Source organism: Peromyscus leucopus, chromosome 1, assembly GCF_004664715.2.
Source record: "Peromyscus leucopus breed LL Stock chromosome 1, UCI_PerLeu_2.1, whole genome shotgun sequence".
In the NCBI taxonomy this organism is placed as follows: domain Eukaryota; kingdom Metazoa; phylum Chordata; class Mammalia; order Rodentia; family Cricetidae; genus Peromyscus; species Peromyscus leucopus.
Window position 1 is genome coordinate 51549692 of NC_051063.1, and position 23218 is coordinate 51572909.

The following is a 23218-nucleotide window of genomic DNA, read 5'->3' on the forward strand; positions in this document are numbered from 1 at the left end:
GTTGTAGTTGATTGGTTATTGCATGTGGCCTGAACTATGCAAACCATATATAACTGACATGGATACCATGTCAGGGTCTTTTGGTTTGTTTGTTTGTTTTTAGCTTCATGGACTCTGGCTACTGGACATATCCCTCTGCGGACTCTGAAACTGGCTGTTGGCCTTCCTGCCTGAGCAGTTCTAAGTCAGGACACCTTATACACCTGCCTGTGTCCACCTGGATCATCTCCTTGTGTCTAAGCTGTGTGGGGAGCTAAGGAGAACTCTGAATTGATGCATGAAGTACTGGAAAGACTTTACCACAGGACAGTGCCACTGACACTACCCTGTGATAAGCTGTGCTTCTGGTCTCCAAACCCTCTGAGGAGACTGATGCCAAGTGGAACCCACAGTGGCCCTGAGGATCTAAACACAGTTGAGAAGACACTGTTGGACGATGCACAGGGACAATGCACAAAGTCAGCTTCCCACTCAGAATCCAGACACCAAGGGCCTCTGTTCTTCCACACTGAGCAATGGATTCTGACTATAATCTTTCTGACAATCTCTGGCCTTCCTTCTCTTCCCATGCTTATCCTTGGAAATGGCCCTCCACACCTATCTTCAGAAACCATCATGATGGACAGCTTTGAGTATCCCAGTTTACCTTTATTTATTTATTTTGTGTGTGTGCACATGCGTGTGAGTGTATGCACATGTGCTTTTGTATGTGTTTACATGTGAATGTGTGTGTGAGAGAGAGAAAAAGAGAGAGAGAGAGAAGAGAGAGAGAGAGACAGAGCTGTAGTTCCAAGCTTCACGCATGCTAGGCAGGTACTCTGCCACAAGCACACACTCCTCCATGTTAGAACTTGACAGAGTGAAGACTAGGACTACATCCCTGGTGCTGACGTGGAGTGGCCCAACAGGGACCTGCCCTGAGTTACATCAAACAAACCCCAAAACTTCTTATGTTCATCAATCCCTCCAATGAATCTTTCCTTTGGCATGATACTATGAAAGCATTTGCCTTGACTGGTAAAATACCCAGGACACCAACAATAGCATCTTTTCAAGTGGCCTTTGAGTCTCTAGAAAGGGTGAAGGTAAAGGATAAAGACCCTGTGTCCAGAGAACATAAAAACACCGAGTCAGGGATGTGCTTCTTGAATGGGTCACAGTGTGCTTGCTACATCTCGTGGAGTTGCCAAGGGCTGAGGTCTGGATCTTTAGGGAAGAGTAGCCAGCCTTCAAGGCTCCTACCTTCAGGAACTGCCAGAGCATCTTTTCACATGGCAGTGAAGCTTGCTGAATCTTGCTCTGACAATAATTCAGGAGATTTCCGGATCCCAAGGCCTCCTGCAGCACAGCTGACCGTGCCAGGACGTCTGATTCTGTGACGACTTGACTGAGGTAGACAAGGCGGGGGCAAGCCTGGGGCATCTGTTGGACAGGGATGCTGGGAAGGCCAAAGGTAACCAGCTTTCCCCCAAACTGGTGAGAAAATGTAAAAAAAGGGAAAAGATTGTACTTTCAAGCCAATAGCTAACACCAAGTTAAGATTTCAGAGAAGGCTATCTGTTGGACAAGCCTTGGATAATGTGGTGGTTTGAATGAGAATAGCCCCCAATAACTCATATATTTGAATGCTTGGTCATCAGGGAGTGGCACTACTTGGGAAGGATTGGAAGGTGTGGCCTTGTTGGAGTAGATGTGGCCTTGTTGGAGGAAGTGTGTCACTGAGGGTAGGATTTGAGGTTTCAAGGGTCCAAGCCAGGTCCAGTGGCTTTCTCTCTTCTTGCCGCCTACAGATCTGGATGTAGATCTCTCAGCCACCAAGTCTGCCTACATCCTGCCATGCTCCCCCACCTTGATGATAATGAACTAAACCTCTGAAACTGTAAGCAAGCCCTCAATTAAATGCTTCCTTTTATAAGAGTTGGCCTGGTCATGGTGTCTGTTCACAGCAATAGAACAGTGACCAAGACAGACGGGAAACCAACAGAAAGTTGGTAGGATGGAACAGGATCAGGAACTGAGTGCCAAATGGGCCCTCGTTATAATAGCAATCTTACTATCACAAGCTTCCAATGTCACCGCATGGAACTCTCTCCCACTTCCCACTCCTAGTACCACCACTCCTCAGGCACCTAGTGTAAACACGGTGGTGCTCTCCCAGGCTGTACACACCACCACAGCCAAGCTTATCGTCCAGGGTCTTGTTCAATGTCTCCAATGCTGTGCTTCCCACACCCTTTGCAAGCGCACCTCCATTCCTAGAAGTGCTTGCTAGCCTTTGTCTTTTTCCACTCTTCCAACCCAGGGCTTAGAGCCTGCCTGTTGCTCACATACCCCTGCTGCTACCCACACTGTATGATGGTCTGACAGACCACAGGAGAACACAGCATGCACAAAACCCCAAAAAGTCAGGGCCAAACATGTCTACCCAGTAACTTTCTTCTCGATCATTTATGTGACTGCTCCACATTGCCCACTTCTGGGTCGTTACCTACAACATCACCCCACCTGAGGCCTCCAGCCAGCCAAATCTGACACTTTACATCAAGCAGATGACACAAAGCTAGAGCTTTAGCGACCCTTTCTCCAATCAGTCTCAATCTTGGCCACACAGTGAAACTCCTGGAAAGCTCTCCAGTCACCAGGCCACACCCCAGACAAGGACACCAGGAGCTGGGTGAGAGTAGCATCAGTCATTTTGAAACCCTCAAGTTATTCCAGTGTTTTACCAAGACTGACACACTGCCCTACTCCCTAACTGGTCATTATTTCCCTTCTTAACCCACTTGCTTAGTGAATTCTCCAGTCATGATTATATCGCTTACAGAAGAAACTTTAGAGCACAACTTAGTGCTCAACAAAACCATTTCAATTATTATAATTTGCATAGTATTTGACAATGTTACAGAATGCTGAGCGGGCAGGCACTGCTACTTCTGTCTTACAAAGAAGATACTGAAGTCCCGAGGGGTTAAATGACTTCGAGTCATTTAACTAATTAGCAACAGAGCTATGACAAGAACTCTTCACCTGACTGCCCCTGCCATTTTTGTTGTTGATGGCGGTGGTGTGAGTCATTTAAACCCAAGACCACGGCATGCTAAGCAAGCGCTCTTCAGTGAGCTCCATCCCAGTGCCCACTCCTCAACTTTTATAAAGACATTCCTAAGTCATACCTTCATCGTAAAACTGCTGCCTCTAAACACAAGAATCTCCTCTTATACATCTTTTTTTCCCCTTTAGGTCAAATCCAGTATCTAAAGCAGTGTGTCGGGTGCTTCAGGGCCTTCTTGCTACTCAAACTGTGGGTCCTCAAACTAGAAGCAAGATACCATCTGGAGACTTGCTGGAAAACTGGGGATCTTGAGCCCTATATCAGATCCATTAAACCAGAACCTGAGTTTTAGTAAGATCTGCAAGTGACCTTTATTCACATTGGAGTTTAAAAGGCTCTGCTCTGGGGATATGAAAATCAACAAGGCACTTCCTAGCCTTACAGAATCTATTACTTAGCAGAGTCTCCAGATATATATACACAATATATGTTATATTATATTATATCACATTATATTATAGTTACAGAATCACAGGAGTACAAATCTCTCTAGAGATTAACTAAATTAAGCACAGGTATCGTGGAGAAAGTGGTATTAGGAAGTCTTCAAAGTCCACTGTGGGATTCAGTGGGCATAGGAGGGAAGATAACTAAAATACAGGGGACTCCTAAGAATGAGACAGAAGAAGAGACTGGGAAGGGAAATGGAGCCCCACGGATGGACAGCCTTAAGCCTGCAAGGCAGCGGAAGCTCAAAACTTTTGAGTAGAGGAAGGACAGGGTAAAATCTACTTGTTTTTTTCTTTCCTTCCTTGTGTTCCTTGCCAGCAGTCCAGACATGTAAGAGTTACAGAAATCTCAGGGGCAGTCTCAGGCTGTTTGTCGTAAGCAGGAGGTCTAAAGCAGCAGATGTCTTTTAGACAGGACTGGCAGGTCAGTCAGGTTGCAGAGTGTTGGCGGTGAAGGCAAAGCGAGATGAAGCATCTGCGTGAGGGTGCAGCTAGACAGACACCAGCTAGACAGACACCAGCTAGACAGACACCAGCTAGACAGGCTCCTTGCTGGGCCCCTGCGAGGCACTGCACGCAAGCACAACACAGGACCAGCACTTACAGCAAACGAAACGCCTGCTGGCCTTCTCATCCACCTGGGGGCCTTCTTCAAGGGTGGGATTAGTGTCGCTGGGGCCGCCTGCTCAGGCACCTGCAGCAGTGGGAGAGGGTGCCCCTTGCTGAAAGAAGAGGAGATCTGGAGGGAAGGGACACCTGTGTCACCAACATCGAGGGGAACTCAGCGAGGAACTCTACCTACAATCTCAACTGGGGAATGAGTCCTTGGGATGCCCAGTTTGATGTAGAAACAGAGACTCCCCCAGTCTAGGATATGGGGGTGAGGGTGAGAGTGCATGGAGACTCAGATATGTGGGCCTCTTGGAAAGCTATATTTAAAGTCTACACTGGAGTGTAACACAAAGTAGATATGCAGCAAGGAGGGAGATACGTCAGCTCACACTGAGATAACAAACCTCAAATAGAGCTTCAGAGTGGATAACAAGAGTTAGGATGACGGTTTCCTTCAGAGTGTGGCAGGATATATCCCTCTAAAACCCACAGCCTGGTCTCCCTCTCCTCAATAGCTCCCATTTCTTCCCGAGCTATGTGTCCTTTCTTCCCTAAAACACAGACAGCTCCTCCCTCCAGAACTCTCTACCAAGCCCTGCAAACCTTGTCGGCCTGCCTCACGTGCTGGACCTCCCAGCTCCTACCCATCACAGAGTACAAACTGATCCAGCCATCGGAGGAGACGGCAGAGAAGACAGGAGGGTTCTGAGGGCACCACTGAACATCAAAGCACCAGCTGTTCTGTGTGGGCAGCTTGTAAACCACCTGCCGTGAGAGCATAACCATGAGGAACAGTCCAGGAGAGGCTGACTCAGGCCACTCAGAACACAGCCGGGATCCCTCTGCTATCACACCTCCATCACAGCGTGCCCGCTGAAGGACCAGCCTACCTCACTGCTTGCCAGGTTCCAACAAAAGATCTGGTTGTCTTTGGCACTGCTAAGCAGTAGTTCAGCATCAGCCTGGCTCCATGACATTGACAAGATCCCCCTAAAAAACGAGAACCAATGTTTGTTGAATGCCAGCTCTGAGTAGGTGCCTCATACATCTTAGATAAGACTCAGCTCTTCTAAACAGATGATCTAACTTCAGTTTTCAAAGAAGAAAACAATGCTGTGAAAAGTGAGTGTCTGTCAGATGAAGGTGTGAGGACTTGAGAGTGATCCCTGGTGCCCATGGAACCAAGCCCGGCAAGCCCATGTAATCCCAGCACCGGGCAGTCAGAATCACGAGGATTCCTGGGGTTCACTGCCAACCTTGCCCACTTAGAGAGCTTAAGACCCAGTCAGAGACCCTGTCTCAAAAAAACAGGTAGATATCTACTAAGGAACACCTGAGGTTGACCACTGGTCTGTGCACACATGTTCACACTACATGTATACATGCATGTATGCCTGAGAGAGCATGAACACACACACACACACACACACACACAGAGAGAGAGAGAGAGAGAGAGAGAGAGAGAGAGAGAGAGAGAGAGAGAGAGAGCGCTAAAGGAGGAATAAAGGCACCACGCCCCCTTGTTAGAACACATTGTGGCTGTGGTGGTGGCGGCACATGCCTTTAATCCCAGCACTTGGAGGCAGAGGCAGGCGGATCTCTGTGAGTTCGAGGCCAGCCTGGGCTACAGAGTGAGTTCCAGGGAAGGCACAAAGCTACACAGAGAAACCAAAAAAAAAAAAAAAAAAAAGAAAAGAAAAAAGAAAAGAAAAGAAAAGAAAAGAAAAAAAAAAAAAGAAAAAGAAAAAGAAAAAAGAAAAGAAAAAGAACACATTGTGTCCTCTGAGGTGGGCCCAAGAACTATAGCTTCAGAGACAGGTCTTCCTGAACAGATAGGAGCCAAGCTGCTTATTAAGATGTCTTGCAGGAGGCTCACCACTCAGAGAAAAGAACACTGTTCTCAGAGCAGGACCTAGGACTTTCCCAAGGAGATTGCTATACTTTGGGTTTTGTTTGTTTTATGAGACAGGATCTCATCTGTGTTCAGGCTTTGCCTCCTCCTCATTATGTAGCCCAGGCTGGCCTTGAATGCCCAGCAATCCTCCTGAGTGCTAGGATTAGGGGCATGAACCACTACATAGTTTATAGCTTAGACGTTAACTAAGGGCGGGCATGGTAGCAGATGCCTTCAATCCCAGTACTTCAGATGTCAAGCATCTCCCAAAAGTTCATGTGTTAAAGTCTGGTCCTCAGAGAGGGGCTCCTGGGAAATAGAGAGGCCTCCCAATGACAGGACAGCTAGAACAGTGAAGGCTCTGAAGAAGATGCTCTCTTCCTGGATCTCTTTTGCTCCCTGGCTTGAGATGAATGGCTTTGGTCCCTACACACTCCTGATAAAATTTGCTACCACATCACAGTCCCCAAAGTAAGGATACTAGTCAATCATGAACAGAGAACAAAGCTTTTCCTTTACAAGTTCATTCCTTCAGGTAGTCAGTGATAGAAACTAACACAAGGGTTAATTTGCTCTAATATTTCTCATGACCCCATCCCTGGGAGAATATGGAATTCCAGGCTCTTCTCCATAGGTCCAGACTCCAAAGGAACTCCTCTTAGAGAGAAAGCTAGTATTGGCTGTGCTCTCTGCAATGGCTTGGAAGACATGGATGATATTAGCAGCTAAAATGAGGCTGAATGTGTGGATGGGTTTGACATGCTACCTGCTGTGGTTCTCCAACACCATCAGGGGTGAGGAAGCAAAACGCAGGTCCCACAGCTGGATCACCGGGAGCCGGTCATCTTCTGAGCACAACACTAACTGGGTGGCTATGTCTGGGTGCCAAGCCAGGCCTGAGCAGTTCATCTGTGGACAAAGGAGATCCTGATGGGTGGCAGAACCTAACTTCTCAGACTATGCACCCCTTCTGCTCAGTTGGAATCAGACTACTCCGAGGCTACCTTTGGTCTCTTCTATCTGGATGGGAACAACCCAGCCATCAGGGGATAAGTAGTGACTATGAGCAAGCAAGGCGCGCTATAAGAATCTAGATCAGCTGGTTAGCTTCCCAAGCATTCACTCTAATAGGATCTCTGCCATGGGGCTGAATCCTCACTCCCAACACTTGAGAATGAATCCCTGACTTGGGCGAGAGCAGCTCCAACTGTCTGAACAGAGAGAAGCCTGAGTTCAGGCCTGTGCTCTGGCCTACTCCTCACCCTGCTGCTGTGGTCACTGACTTTGATGATGGGCTCATTCTTCCTGAGATCCCACACAACTGCCTTGCCACTGGGGTGAGCAGAAGACAGGATGTGCTGGACTTGGCGGTTCCAAGACAGTGCTTTGATGTCTTCTGGGGGTGTCTGGGGTAAGATAGTAAAAACGACAGCTGTCATAACCTGATTAAGTGACATCTACCATTCACTCCTCTCAACAGCCCACACCAAGCCCCAAGGAGGCAAGAGATTCCTCCCACTAAGACAGGCTCAGAGCTGAGGTACATTTTCCCAGAAAGATGCTTTAAAATATTTGTATAGTACTCTTTCCCCATTCCGTAGGCTGCCATTTTGTTCTAGTGATACTATCCTTTCTTCGTCTTACAGAAACTTTTCAATTTCACGAGGTCCCATTTATTAATTGTCGATCTTAGTGCCTGTGCTATTGGTGTTCTGTTCAGGAAGTTGTCTCCTGTGCTAATGTGTTTGAGATTATTTCCCACTTTCTCTTCTATCAGGTTCAGTGTATCTGGATTTGATCACTTGGACTTGCGTTTTTGGGTCGGTGATAGATAAGGATCTATTTGCAATCTTCTACATGCTGGGTCCCCTTGCCCAGCCTTACTACATGGGGAGGTGCTTAGTCTCACTGCAACTTGATATGCCATGTTTTATTGATACTCATGGGAGACCTGCCCTTTCCTAAACAGAAATGGAGGGAGTGGATTGGTGGCGGTGGTGGGTGGGGAGAGATAGGAACAGAGAGTGGGGTGGGGACAGGTACTGGGAAGTGAGGAGGGAGGGGAAACTGTGGATGGGATGTAAAATAAATACATTTATTTTTTAGAAAAGATATTGGTATGGAAGTGGGAGGTAACAGCTGGCATACCTGGGTTTAGCATTACACCTGAGTTCTCTTAAAAGTATAGAGTCAAGATTAAAAAATAACCCCCCTCTCTAGGACAGAGAAGGAGAGGGGGAGAAATCTGAGAGAGGAAAACAGATATGAAAAGCCCCAGAAGAGGGAAGCAGAGAGAGAACTAGCGTAACTTTTGGGGTACCGAGTGCTAGGCGACTCACAATTGCTTCATAATAAAGTACAAGACAGGGAAAAGTAAAAAGATAAGCCAAGCTACAGACTGACAGAGAGCCCTACCCAGAGCCCTACCAGACCCAAGAGCCACACAGAGATGAGGCGCTCTTCCCCCGACAAAAAGGATGGTGATGTATCCAGGGTTCCACTCTGGCTCCATCCCTACTGAGCACAGGACCTACCCAGCCCTGTCCCCTCAACTGTGATAAATATCACGCCTTGCCTTTCTTGGTGTCTTTTGATCCCCCTGCCCTTCACTTCCTTCCAGAATTCTTTGAACAGCTAATAACCACCATGAACCAAGTACTAGGCACCCCCTCTCTCCTGACTCTTGGGTGGCTAGTAGAGTGTCAGTCTGTGGAGTTTTATTGCCCTCCAGTGGTAAAGCCTGAAATCTCTGGTACTCTGCCGGCTCCAGAATTCAAAACTTCACCTGGGTAAACCAGCTGCACACACTAAATGGCAGCCCCAGGCTGGAGGGAGCCTCCTTACCTGTGACTTGGATCCAGGGGTCATTGGAACACTCAGGTTGTTCAAATCCCAAATGAAGATTTCAGAATCACTGGCTCCTGAAGCCAGGAGATTGCCCTGTGTGAATATAAATATAAATATAAAAGATATTTCTAAAGACGCCCTCCCATCTCAGAAAGAGAGAGGGAGGAGAGCCCCATTTGGGAAACCCAGAGCCTCCCCCATCGCAGCCTGGAAGGGTCCAGAGCTACAGCCTAGAAGCCACAAGAGAACACTCCCATTCAGAATGCCATGCCGTGCTCGATCAGATCAACTGAGACTCAGTACCTGGAAAGGATTAAAGTCCAAGGCCCTGACGGCCCCTGTGTGTTTCTGTCTCTGGGCAATCAAGGGCTCCTTTCCCGAAGAAAGGATGTGGGTCACATTGTACAAAGTAAGCATGCCATTGTCTCCACCACCAGCAATAACCCCAGAGTTTTCCAGAAGCCCATTGTCAAAGCTTCCCCAGATTAGCTTGTGAAACCTACAAAGGAAAAGAACTTAGTTACATGACAGTATACAGAGGACAGACATCTTTGCCAGTATCTGCTATCATGCAGGCTTCCCAGCCCAAGTCTGAATCTGCTTGTCTATGTTCCTTGTTCTCCAGACCCATAAGGGAAGTCTCCTGTGCCTGGACTTGCCCTTTCTTTAGAAAAAAATATAGTCTATGTTAAACTAGAATCCAGAAAGCCACTGCCTGAGTAATATGGGAGTGTAGCTAGAGTTTTCCTGCCTTGCCCACAGTCAGGACAAATCTTTGTCACCCGCCAGTCCCACAGCCGCTCAGACCCAACCAAGTAAACACAGAGACTTATATTGCTTACAAACTGTATGGCCGTGGCAGGCTTCTTACTAACTGTTCTTATAGCTTAAATTAATCCATTTCTATAAATCTATACCTTGCCACGTGGCTGGTGGCTTACCGGCATCTTCACATGCTGCTGGTCATGGCGGCAGCTGGCAGTGTCTCTCTGCCTCAGCCTTCTGCTTCCCAGAATTCTCCTCTCTCCTTGTCCCACCTACTTCCTGCCTGGCCACTGGCCAATCAGTGTTTTATTTGTTGACCAATCAGAGCAATTTGACATACAGACCATCCCACAGCATGGGAGTATTTTGTTTATTTTGGTTTTGTTGTTGTTGTTGTTGTTGTTTGGTTGGTTTGGTGTTTGAGACAGGGTTTCTCTGTGTAGCCCTGGCTGTTCTGGAACTCACTCTGTAGACCAGGCTGGCCTAGAACTCACAGAGATCCACCTGCCTCTGCTGAGTGCTGGGGTCAAAGGCATGCACCACCATGCCCAGCCTGTTTTTAAGTTAACATTGTGAGCTGTGAGGACCAAGTGATGTACTCTATTTGAAGAGTTATCATGGTGTCTACATAGACAGCTCAAATAGTAAAATAACACAACCTGGCCAGGTGTATATTTGGAAATAACAGGCAGGAGGATCAGGAATTCAAGATCATCCTCATCTTACATAAGCAAGTTCAAGGCCAGCCTGGGCTACATAAAACCCTGACTCAAAAAAAAAGTCAACTTCATTTTTTTTTTTTTTTTTTTGGTTTTTCAAGACAGGGTTTCTCTGTGTAGCTTTGCGCCTTTCCTGAGCTCACTTGGTAGCCAGCTGCCTCGAACTCACAGAGATCCGCCTGCCTCTGCCTCCCAAGTGCTGGTATTAAAGGCGTGCGCCGCCGCCGCCCGGCTCAACTTCATTTATTGATGACTTGTTATATAATAGATAGTATTCTAAGTGCTTTACAAGTGTTCACTAGTTTAACATTTAGCAGTTCTATGAGGAAGTTCTATTATACCAATTTCAAGTCAAGGAAAGTGAGTTTGGAGAAGTTATAAGCTTCTGTATGCAAAGCTACAATATCAATTCATCTTCACAAAGCTAAGTGAGTCAAGGTTTAGAGTCTATCTCATCCAGAGCCTACCTTGGATAAACTAGAATCAGGCTCCCTAGAACAACTGTTGTCCCATCTGAAACTGTCTTTCCCTCATGGCTGGCCCACTGGAACGAACATGTAATTGTCATGGGCCAGCTTTGAGACACAGAGGCACAAAATACTAAATACCCCAAGTGGGAAACACTTTGCTGGCTTTCTGAGGATACGTATAACCAAAACAAAACAAGCCAACAAACAAACAAACAAACAAACAAACAAACAGTGCTAGAGTTTTGCATAAAAGAAAAATTCAAACCCTGAGTCTCCTAGAAAAAAAGTTTGGGTCTTATGTAAAGCCATACAGAAAAATATTTGAAAACTGGAAGGCGAGAGAGAGAGAGAGAGAGAAGAGAGAGAGAGAGAGAGAGAGAGAGAGAGAGAGAGAGAGAGAGTGTTGGGGGGGGAGGTTCCTGTCTCTCACTCTCACTATGGCTAGCCATGAGAGAAGATTTCACATCAAATGTCACTCGATCCCTAAGAGCAGTGAAACATTTCCACACCCTGAGAGGAGTCATCCAGGGAACCGGGTGAACAAGAACTGACAGAGAAAGAACTCTTCACCTGGCATCTGAGCAGAGCCAGCTTGGCAAGAGCATGACGCTGAGCACAGGCTGGCCCCGTCTGAAGAACGGGAAAGCGACACAATTGAAGTGGCTGTGTGGCCACCAGCAGACAGGGAGCAGTTTTCTAAAGTGGCACCAGTCTCTGTGGGGCAGGGGAACAGCCCGTACGGACTCAAGAGGGCGTCACGTTGTCACATGAGAGCACGTGGAATTCTCGGATCAAGGTGTTCCTAGGATAACGATGAGCTACAGCTGAAGACCACGGTTCACTATTCCTACAAGAGGCCAGGAAACAGAAGGTCCAGAGAGAGACAGGCCACCGGAATCGACATCTGAACCGATGCTCTAACGTGATTCAGAGAAGCAGCCAGGGCTGAGCATCAATGCACAGCAAATCGGGGTAGAAGAGGAGACACTGACATTCATAGACAGGCACAGCCCTAGCAATCAGATCACAGATGTTTCCGGCGGAACGAAAGGGATGAGGGTGAGAATGAGCTGAAGCCTCATGATCAAGAGGCTGGACCAGCTAAGCTGACCTGAGAGCAGCACTCAGCGCCTCAGGATTACAAACGCCTGCTGCATAAACTCTCCCTAACATGGTTTGATTCACGTCTTCATTTGAGATTTTGCTCTCATTTAATTGGGTTCCTTTTGAATAATCCCAACTTCATAACAGTTAACTAAAGTGAAAAAGAGTTTGTCCATATCCGGAGTAAATGAGCCAGGAGAATCCAGTCTCTTTAAGAGGCAGAATGGAGAAAGCAGGCCCTCACTGGAGGATGGCAGCGGCATGGATGGGCCCACTGGAGAGGCAACACACTCTTCTGAATGCCTGACAGGCACGGGCATTACTATTTCTACTTTATGTCCTGAATCAATAGTGAAGAAAATAGTCAGAAAAGTTGGATTCTATGCCCAAGAAGACAGTGTTGCGGGCCGCAGGAATATATCATAAGAACTCAGCTGGTTATGGCAAAGTCACTACCTGGAGGGGTCATGGAATTCCTCCAGAGGAAGCCAAATCCCAAGGAGTTTTTGGTGTTACTTGGCTTGTTATATATCAGCTGTCTTCTGTTATGAAAATCATGTGTGCCTTCATAGCTTTCCCAATTGACTTTTCCCTAAGAAGGACTAACAGTGTAGACTGAGCACTCTCTGGACATACACATTCCAGGTAATTTGGAGAACAGCCTCAGGGAAAGGCTTTCTCTGGAATCAGATTATCTCCCTTGGCCACTTTCAAGGACTACAGGAAACACTACCCAGGTGGGCGCCCATTGTTAGTCCCAGGTGGACTAACAATGGTAACAGCCCACATGCAAGTCTCCTGATTTACGGTAAATTCCACAAGGAGACACCACCTAGGAGAGGTGGACGTTAAGTAATAGCTTTACACAATTTAGCTTGGACCCTCCCTTTATATACCGAGACTTCCAGGAGGCAGGGGGAAGAGAGAAGAGAATGGAAGAACGAGATGGGTAAGAACTTGAGAGGAACAAGCTGGGATGGGGAAGAACTAGATTAAAGAGCTAAAAGAGAGGACTAGAGGAACGAGATGGAAGATGAGGAAGAGCCAGATGGGGAAGAACAAGATGAGGAAGAACCAGATGGGAGAGAAGGAGACAGGAGAGGAGCTGATAGGGGAAAGAACTAGATAGATGAGAACCTAGAAGGGACAGAACTAGATGAAGGAATTAAGATAGAACATAGAGGGGACAGTAGATAAATATAGAGAGAAATCAGGCAAGAAAGGAGCTAGACATGAGAACAGAACTGAAGCTGTGTATAAAGGATGTTATGCCAGAGGAATTAAAGCAAGTGGACTATAGAACTCGGTGTGCTGCGATTATATTTCCTGATAATAGTCCTCGCCGTCAGTAGTTCTCTCTCCTGAGCCCCTGGGATGTATAATATTGAGGCTGGTTCCTCTAATATTATACAAGAAGACAGTAAACAGCAGAATGAGGTTTGAAACAATAAAGGCCACATTCTCTCTGCCATATGATTTCGATGCAGCTAGAAGGGAGGGGAGTCTGGAGCACAGAACCACCAAGGGAGGTACACAGAATGACTTTCTTTCCAGGTTAGTGTTCATTGTCCCTCAGCACCCAACGAGAAGCCAACCTTTGCAGTGGCTAGCTGTTCTGTCTATCACCCTGAAGCACCACCCTGAGAGATGTAACTGCCCTAAGTACCTGCCCCTGGGGCATGGCTCGGGGCTACTATTAAGACTCGAGACACACTGTAGACACACTCTTCACTCCCTCATGGGACAGTCTCAGACAGAAGAACAGCGTGGGACCGTGCCTCACCTTTTCCAGGACCCTTCGACAATTCCTCTGTTCTGTCTTGTGAGTTTTCCTTTCTTAATAAATCCCTTTGCCCTTTGAGCAGACTCCATGGATTTCTCACTTTAAACCTTGTTCTCCAAGGATCCAGAGAACTGAGATAAAGGTTCAGTTTATCACCCAGATGAACCACCCACTTCCCCCTATGTTGTTACAGGATGGGGTTCTATAGAGAATTCTGCAGATATTCAGAGATCTGGAGTCTCAATGTAAGCTGAAGGAATAGAGCAGCAGGTCACACATTGACCTCCAACCTCATTCTGCCATAGCCCAAGAAGATTCTCCCCCAAACCCTTCTTCCACAGTGATACTTGTCTAACAACCCACACGGCTTCTTCAGTGCGCATGCTGATCTGCACTGACCCTGCTTGCACCAGGTGGCCTTTACCTATAGTAGGTTTTCTTTTGGGCCACCAACCAGCTCCCAAATCACGACACTGAGATTTCTTATTAGTTATGAATGCTCGCTTTAGCTTGTGCTTGTTTCTGGCTAGCTTTTTTTCTTTAACTTAATTTAGCCTGTTTCTCTTCATCTATGTTTTGCCTTGGGGCTTTTTACCTTTCTTTCATTCTGTATGTCCTACTCTGTGTCTCTCTCTCCTAGATTCCTCCTCCTACTTATTCTCTCTGTCCGCCAGCTCTGTCTGTCCCTCTTCCTGCATAGCTGTTGGTTATTCAGCTTTTTATTAGACCAATTGGGTGCCTTAGGCAGGCATAGTAAAACAAATGAAACACACCTTTACATAGTTAAAGTAATATTCCACAACTTTTGCCCATGATGTCTCTTCAATCTATCTACAGCTTAAGTTGGCCCTTATTGATACCTCCATAGGTACTTCAGAACATTGCTTTCCATCAGATATTTCTAAATAGGGAATATTTCTCAGAGGCATCATAAATTAAGGGAAAAGGGGGCAGCTTCAGGGCCCAATCTGACTGAGGGTGTGAAGAAAAAAAGCAGGCAGAGGAAGAGAGATTTTGGAAGAATATGTCTTGCTAGTAGGAAAAGGTATAAGAGAAAGGATTGGGTGTGTCTTAGTCAGTATTCTATTGCTGTGGAGAGATGCCATAACCCTGGCAACTCTTATAAAGAAAACATTTAACTGGGGCTGGCTTATAGTTCAGAGGTTTAGTTCATTATCATCATGGTGGGAAGCATGGCGGCATACAGGAAAACATGAAGCTGGAGAGGCAGCTGAGAGTCCTACAACTGATCAGCAGGCAGCAGGAAGAGAGAGTGACACTGGACCTGGCTTGACCATTTGAAACCTCAAAGCCCACCCCCAGTGACACACTTCCTCCAACAAGGTCACACCTACTCCAACAAGGCCACAATGCCTAACAGTGCCACTCCCTATGAGCTTACGGGGCCATTTTCATTCAGACCACCACAGAGGGGTTTTTTTTTAAAATTTTTATTATTAATATTGTGTTTGCTCATGGTATATGTGTGATACATGTGCTACAGCACTCACGTGGAAGTCAGAGGGCAACTCTATGGACTTAGTTCTCTCCTTCCACCTGCATGGTGGGAGTTCTTCATGAAGTTCTGGGGACTGAACTCCAGTTGCCAGGTTTTTGCAGCGAGCATCTTTTCCTGATGAGCCACCCCAACAACCCCCGGGGAAGTTTTAAGGATAAAAGGGAAAGGAAAACTCCCACAGAGAAAGTTGGGAGAGATTGAGTGTAAGATCTGGATGCATGTCTCAGTAGGTTCTTAGTGTCATCTTGTATGACCTCTTCTTCAAAAGTAAGTGAGAAAATTCAGGGCAGTCAATGTAACTTGCTAAAATGACACAGTCTAATTAGCATCACAGCTAGGCACAACCCAGCACAACTGTGCTTTCCATGAGAGCACGCACAAGATAGACTTGCAGAAGCAAAGGAAGAATAGAGGCCATCAGTAATCAGATAGAAGGCTGCCTTCAAGACCAGCAATCTCAAATTAGAGTAGGCAAGAAAATTTACTAGGCTGGAAGAAAAAGACTTACATACTTAGTCTAAATATATATAAAATCAGTAGTATGGTAATATTACTTATATTAAATATGAAATCGACTACAATGAATATTCACTTTTTTTTCTGATGGTATAAAAACTTACAGACATTATATCAGACTACAAGCACAATCTTCACAAAACCCTTAAAAAGGCAGTGGAGAGCCAGGTACATTGGCACACATCTGTAAAACTAGCTACCCAGGAGGTTGAGTTGACAAGATTGTGAGTTCAAAGCCAGTCTTAGCAAGACCTTGTCTAAAAAATAAAAGCAGTGAAATAATAGAAGGGAGCAGACTTAGCACTCAGAGAGGAACATACTTCAGTGCCAAGTCCAGCTTCTTGGGGCTTCCATTACCCATGTAAAATGGAAATAATGGAATTTACAATTTAGGCTTATTCTGAGAAATGAGTAAAATATACAGGGTCCCAATGATACTGCCTTGCACACTGAGCTCTACAAGAACTTCTTGTAGACATTCCTGCCAACAAAGGGTGAATGATCGTCCTTTCATTGCTGTTACACAATATACCCAAAAAAATCCATGAGCATCCAGCTGGCCAGAGCCAGGAAAACTCTGAGTACCCAACCAGCACCTAAGAGCCATGAGGAGAGATCACTCATTCTCCTTGTTGGCAGAAGAGTGTGACATTGTGTAACGTTGATGTATGAACAAAAGCCAAGGGAGGAAGGAGTCAATATCCCTGGGTTCAAAGAGAGACCTGGTGCTCATGTCCTGGCTTGTGCAGGCAGCTCTATTACCTGCATCCTGCCTGATACTGCTGTTGCTGCTGCTGACTGGCAAGGTGAAAATGGTTGGTTTTCAAATCCTTTTGCACAGAATTAGCTCCTCTGAGACTTCACAGAACTCCTGTTCCCCAGACTTATCGCATTGTGATTCCTGAGTTGTACACACCACTCCCAGGACCTCTATTAGTATATTCATCAGGGTCTGACCTGAAAACCCACTCACAGCCCCATCATAGTACCTGCTTGAGACAGAAAGAATTCCTTTGTGTTTCAAGTCCAGAGAAGAGTCCCTGAAATCAACCTCAAATATTTCCAGTGTGGCATTTGTGCTAAACGAAGCATCTAGTTGCTGGGCAGATGTTCCTAGTCACAAGAAAAGAAAGGAAGAGGCAGTAAATGAACAATATATGCGTGGATTTAGTTCGTGAATATGGCAGGGAGTAGAAAGCAAACAACAGGAGAGAGTTAGTATAGCCTTCCTCAAGAGCTAACCCCAAGGAAAGCATGAAAGGTCATCCGTAAGCCACGGTCCAAGGTGGTTACCAGAGACCCCACCTGACAACCCTACAGCTTCCTCTTGTGTTCATTAAAGTGGCCTAGATACTAAGTTTTCCTTTGACATACAACTTCCAGCAGCTCCTAATCCAAATTGCCATCATACCTGTGGCCAGATACACAGGGTACTGACTGGCTGGGCTCCATGTTTGGACGGCTGGCCTCGCAAGTTCCTTCAACTTCATGGTCTGTTCTGAAGGTTGCAGAAAACATATATGGCCCTTGGCTCACTGAAAATAGAGACCAAAGATCTTAGGACCAGAGATCCAGGGAGCATCTGTGGACACAGTTATTGTCTCTCTTCTCCACAAGATGAAGTATTTCAACAAATGCAGAATGCGAAAAACCAGATCATCTGTGGAGTTAAGGGCAGTTCATTTATTTATACAATTGCTAAAATTGAATTCTCTAAACTCCCAAGGTTTAATCACACTAGTTACCACAGGCCTAATGGTAACAGCCATCAAACTAGCTAATTTCTCAGTGACTTTGCCTGATTTCTGTGGCTTTAAATATTGTTTGTGAGCCAATGAACCCCATATTGATGTTATTGACAGACATTTGTCCTTGGAGCACCAATTTCTATATTAAACTGCTAATTAAACATTTCTACTTGTGATGCACATCTGTAATCCTAGCACTCAAGGGGCTGAGGCATTAGGATCATAAATTCAGGCAAGCATGAGTTACATATATAGTAAGACCTTATCTAAAAACAAATACACTCACAAATACAGCAAAGATACCTAAGGTAGTCTAGCTACAACAGAATTTTCTGTCCTATGTCCCTCCACAATCCTCTGTTCTTCATTCAGCTTTCTTCATCGTGATAAATGGTATTTCTACCTACCCAAGCTCTCAGCCCAGAAACCTGAAAATCACCCTTGGTCTCTCCTCCCATTTCTAATCCATCATTTCATCTCCCTGGCTCTAATGTCCTTTTTCTACAGCCAATGCCACTAGTCTATTTGGAGGTACCACAGTCTCTCACCCGTATTACTACAAAAGTCTCCAAATGATACTCTCCTTGCTACCCATGGCATCATCTAATTCATTTTCCACATCGAAGAGGCACTGAACTCAAAAGATAGGATATTGGCATTCCATCATGAAATAAGTGACCTAGCACATGAAGACTAAACCTCAGGCTTCAGCTCCCTGCTACATCTTCCTGGTTTTCCTCCTAGGTATTGTTTCCCAGCTGCACAAGTCTTTTTTCATCTCAGGGTCTCTGCCTACACCAGAGCCTTTGCAAATCCTGCTTCCCATATGCTAATGTTCTTCCTTCACTCTATGCATAGCCAGCTTTTTATAAATCTTTTTGGGTGAGCATCCAGTATCTTCAGAGTGACCTGCCCAACCCCAAACAGTCTCACTTGTTCTCTTTCTCACAATTTATTTATTTACAGCCACATTGTCAGTCTCTTCCACCAATAGGTAAGCTTCATAAAAGCCAGCATCATTTCTCACTGTGTTCTAACTACTGCTCAAACCTATGATTAGTACAGAGAAAGTGCTTGGTATCTCATGAATGAATGAATGAATGATTGGATGAATGTAAATACTCATTCCACTTTTGTTTTGTGTCATCTTTTAAATATTTGTGTTTTGCCTGCATGTATGTCTGTGCACCACATGGGTACCTAATGCCTTCAGAAGTCAGAAGAGTGTTGGATCCCCTGGAACAGGAGTTACGCAGTTGTGAGCTACCATGTGGGTGGTGGGAACCCACCCCTAATCCTCTTGTAGGAATGGTATGCTGCTGCCGCTACCCACAGAACCATCTTTTCTTTCCTGTTTCTTTCCGTTGGTGTGGGGCATGGTCTCACATAACCCAGACTAGCTTCAAACTTGCTATGTACCTGAGAACAATCTTGAAGTATGGATTCTCTTGCCTCTAATTCTCAAGTGCTGGGATTACAGGTGTGAACCACCACACCGCATTCATTTAACTCTGTGATTTCCACTTCTAATGTACATTCAGGGTCTCATCCTCACAGGCTCTCAAAAGGGCAAAGAGGTAAAGGGGGGGACTTAGAGCCTACTGTGATCTGCTTGAGCAAGCCAGTCAGGGTAGATCACCTATTAAAAACAGCAGATAATATTACTTAATCTCTACTGTTCTTTCCAGCTTGAAGAGAGCTTAAAGCTGTCAGTTAGGCTAAGATTTTTCTGGGAACTTCTAAACACTCGAAGCTCTGCTTCTCTTGTCTTTTAACCAGCAAACCATACCATTCCGTCACCAGTGCCGCCTGCTGGTCAGAGCCATCCGGTACAGAAGAGCAGCGATCACCAACAGCGCATTTGACAGGTACAACTCATTAGTTTCCCTCCAGAGTTCTATAAACTGTTATCCCCATTCTGCACAGACAACAACCGGCTAAGCCGCAATGTAAAACCCGTGCTTTTAACCACGATATTGATTTAGGCAAAAATGCCATGACATGCTTAAACCACTGACTGAAGGAACAGGAAAAATCCGCTTTCCATACAGTTTGCTCTGAGGTATCAGTTTCTAAAAAGCCCCCGCTAGGGTCAGAACGGCTGGGGTAGTAGACAGGTGGGATGGGGTCGGGGAACCACGACCTGGGCGCCAGCTACCCTTGGCAGTCCAGGCCCTAGGGGAAGGTCAACACAGATTCTCGCCCGCCGACTGCCCTAGGAGGCACTCCACGGTCAGTTAGGAATGGCCAGGGCTCCCGGCCGGGCCAGGTCAGGGCTGGGGTGGAGGAGCAGGCGCACGCAGCGCTTTTGGACCTTGGCGGGGCTGGGGACCCGGCGTGGCACGGGGAGCGGGACCGGGTCCAGTCGGAGGGTTTCGTTCTGGGTGCTCCAGAGGCGCGGCGGCCCGGGCGGGGTCTCGGCGACTGGCGAGCTCCCCGATGACATCCGCGGGAAGAGCGGTGCTCCGGGGCCCCGGACCTGCGGGGGAAACCCACCTGTGCCCAGCGCCCGGGTTATGGGTCAAGTCCAAGCGAAGGGCTTTAGGGCACATCGCACTGCGGACGGCGGCTGCCGAGGGCCAAAAGAACACTTGATTTGGCAGCGACCCGCGACCCGCTCCCTCCACTTGCTCCTTACCAAGCTTCGGTAACGCAAATAAGCACCGACAGTGCAGAGGTTTCCCAGCAGGGCTATCCTCACTTGCCCTGTGATTGCACAGTTCTGGCGCCCAAGATCTAATCTATTCTAGTCTATTCTATTTGAGCCAGGCTCCATGGATAGCCTATGTATGGAAAACACTATTTCTATTTATTATGTAGTTATTAAAGCGAAGGAAGACCGGGCCCTTAGCCCACGAGCTCTTGGTGTGATCCATTTAGCTAAAAAAGATAAAAAGCAATCGAGGCTGTAAATAGCAGTGATACACACTGAAGCCCACCAGTAGCGGTGTCCACAAACTGATTAAGGGCTGTGTGTGGAAGGAGAGACGACTGTTGACAAGGGGCTTCATGGAAGATGTCAGGCACATTTCAGGCGCACGACCATTACTCCTTGGAGCTGAAAGAGCACTACTAGGTGATGTCAACAAAAGGGGGCAAAGTGGCTAGGAGTCCTGGCATTTTCCATCCCATCAATCAAAGAGACTGGGCGAGAATGAGCGCCGATAGGTTGTGGAATACCATCTAATTATGCGGTTAAGAGGGAATTACTGAAAATTTTGGACCAGTGGCACAAGTGACGATTGCATTTTGCATCTGGGCAGTATAAATCCCCTTGGAGAGACAAGAGCAGGAAGAAGAGATCCAATTCCAAGAGGACTAGAACAGCCCAGGGACCAGGGAAGAAAGTCTGCATTAATAGTGGTGACTGAAGGAAAGCTCCACCAGCTCGGCTCTCCTGACTGATAAAGTAAGGATTCAAGACTGCTGAGGCTTAGGGCATTTCTCAAGCTCAGCTCGGGCCGAAGGGGTCACCCAAGGCCATCAGAAAACACAGATGTTTACATTGATTCATAACGGTAGCAAAATTACAGTTATGAACCAGCAATGAAAATAGTTATGGTTGGGGGTCACCCCAACATGAGGAACGTATTATAGGGTCGTAGCATCAGGAAGGTTGAGGACCACTGGTGTAGTCAGGGTGACTGTGGCACTGTTAACAGAGCTAGAGATCTGGAGGAAGAGGAAAGAGAACGTGGAGATATCACATATGCTTTTCAAGTTGAGGGAACTTTGGCAGGTGAAGATAACTAAGTCAGTTGATTCCAAAGTTCACTTGATTCATGAATTGTATGGTAACCCCTACCTGACTCACCTCTGAATCTGGGGTGCGCATTATCTGATGACAGACTCGGTAGTTGAGAGCAGGCTGAAACCCACACCCGGCACAGGTGTGCTGGGACCCTTCTTGTCACACACTAAGCACTTAAACAACCATTTCTGATGTCCTTGCACAGAAACAGGTAGACCGGGGTGGCGTCAGGGAATGAACAAAGTCAATGGCTGACTGAACCTTAGGGGCTGGGGATGTGGATCAGCTGGTCCAGGGCTGCTTACCCCATACATTTGGAACCCTGGTTTTATTTCCCAGCACCACAGAAACCAATTATGGTGGTGGCTACTTTGTAATCCCAGTACTCAGAAGGTAGAGGCAGAAGGATCAAAGTTCAAGTCCTCTTCAGCTACACAGCAAGTTCAAGGCCACCTGGACTACATGAGACCCTGTCTCACTCACTCACACTTAAACACACACACACTGAACCTTGATCAATACCCTAAAATTAGGGAATAAAGCAGAAGTCTTAACTACACTGATGGAGTACTACAAAAAGAAATCTGAAGTCATAAGGTTCAATTACCAGCACCCACACTGCAGCTTCCAACTTTCTGTCTCTAGTCCCAAGTATCCGATGCCGTCTTCTGGTGGTACAGACTTGTACATGCTTTCTTATGGGTCAGGTTTCCAAGTGAAATACAGTTAGGAAAATATTCTTTTAATCTCAGCCAGGGCTACATAGTAAGGCTCTGTCACAAAGGCAAAACCCTAAACACAGAATGTTTGTTGGGTCACCTGAAAAAGCAGATGCATCGACACAGGGGAGTCACTGTCACTGGGAAAACTCTCTGATGGGCAGTGTACTCAGCTCATCTTTGGATGTCCCCCCAACACATTCTAATTTTATAAAACCCAGAGATGATACTTATAGCATTTCTCTTATTTGCTGGAGTTTCAAGCACGAACCACCATGTTTTCCTTCTGCTAATTCTTAGCCTCCTTGAAGTTGAACAGACATGTGCTTGGATTGCCCGGAAGCCCATAGTACACACTCTTCAGTGGTCAGTCACACCAGTCAGGTCTACTTGCCATGGGCCTTACTGCTTAGTCCCTAAGACTGCATATGTGGTTACGTTGTAGATTATTCAATGACCACCTGATGACTGTTATTGCTTCCTTATAAACCTCAATCTGATCACTATACTTTTTAATCCTTTTTTAATTTTGTGTTTGGTTTTTTTTGAGACAGGATCTTACTATGTAGTCTTGGTTGACCTGAAACTCACTGCATAGACAAAGCGAGCCTCCAACTCAGACATCCACCTGCCTCTGGTCTCCATGTGCTTGGATTAAAAGCATGTGCCAGCACATCCAGCTTTTGTTTTGTTTCATTTTTTAAATGAGTGTTTACCTGCACGTCTTTGTACCACATGTAGTGTCCCTGGAAGACAGAAGATAGTGTGGGATGCCCCTGGGACTGAGTTACAGATAGCTGTGAACCACCATATGAGTTCTGGGAAATGAACCCAGGTCCTCTGGAAGAGCAGCCAGTGCTCTTAAACATTAAGCCATCTTTCACCCACTTTAAGTTCTTGAGACAGCATCTCATTATGTAGCCCTGGCCAGCCTAGAGCTGAAGAGATTTGCCTGCTTCTGCCTCCTGAGTGCTGGTATTAAAGTCATGTGACCAATCACTGTAGATCTGTGAACTTTGTGCAACTTCCAAACAAGACACCTAGAAGTCAGCGTTGGGGTAGTTCTCAGTAACATCGCTTGCATAGTCTTTGGTGATATCTGCATATGACTTTTATCTGTGGCTGACAAGGTATGCTTTAAAAATTTTTTAAGAAAATAGAGATGAATTATGACAGACAATCAAAACTGTGGCTTTTTTCCAAGGCTGTC

General features: G+C 46.3%; 1 protein-coding gene across 8 annotated transcripts in view; it reads right to left on the reverse strand.

The window, feature by feature from the left end:
* Positions 1-20330, reverse strand: part of Sec31b (SEC31 homolog B, COPII coat complex component) — a 31056-nt gene extending 10726 nt beyond the window's left edge. For 2 of the 8 annotated variants that reach the window (XM_037207219.1, XM_037207204.1), the window contains exons 1-11: positions 19853-20330; positions 17202-17325; positions 16780-16903; positions 9218-9413; positions 8912-9007; positions 7330-7473; positions 6834-6976; positions 5064-5163; positions 4777-4938; positions 4166-4300; positions 1243-1473 (exon numbers count right to left, since the gene is read on the reverse strand). In XM_037207219.1, coding sequence (XP_037063114.1) covers positions 1243-1473; positions 4166-4300; positions 4777-4938; positions 5064-5163; positions 6834-6976; positions 7330-7473; positions 8912-9007; positions 9218-9413; positions 16780-16903; positions 17202-17280 — 1410 coding nt within the window. In that variant the 5' untranslated portion in view covers positions 17281-17325; positions 19853-20330. The remainder of the gene's footprint in view (positions 1-1242; positions 1474-4165; positions 4301-4776; positions 4939-5063; positions 5164-6833; positions 6977-7329; positions 7474-8911; positions 9008-9217; positions 9414-16779; positions 16904-17201; positions 17326-19852) is intronic. The other 6 variants (XM_037207208.1, XM_037207198.1, XM_037207232.1 and 3 more) reach the window with 5 other exon arrangements.
* Between the last annotated feature and the right edge of the window lie 2888 nt (positions 20331-23218).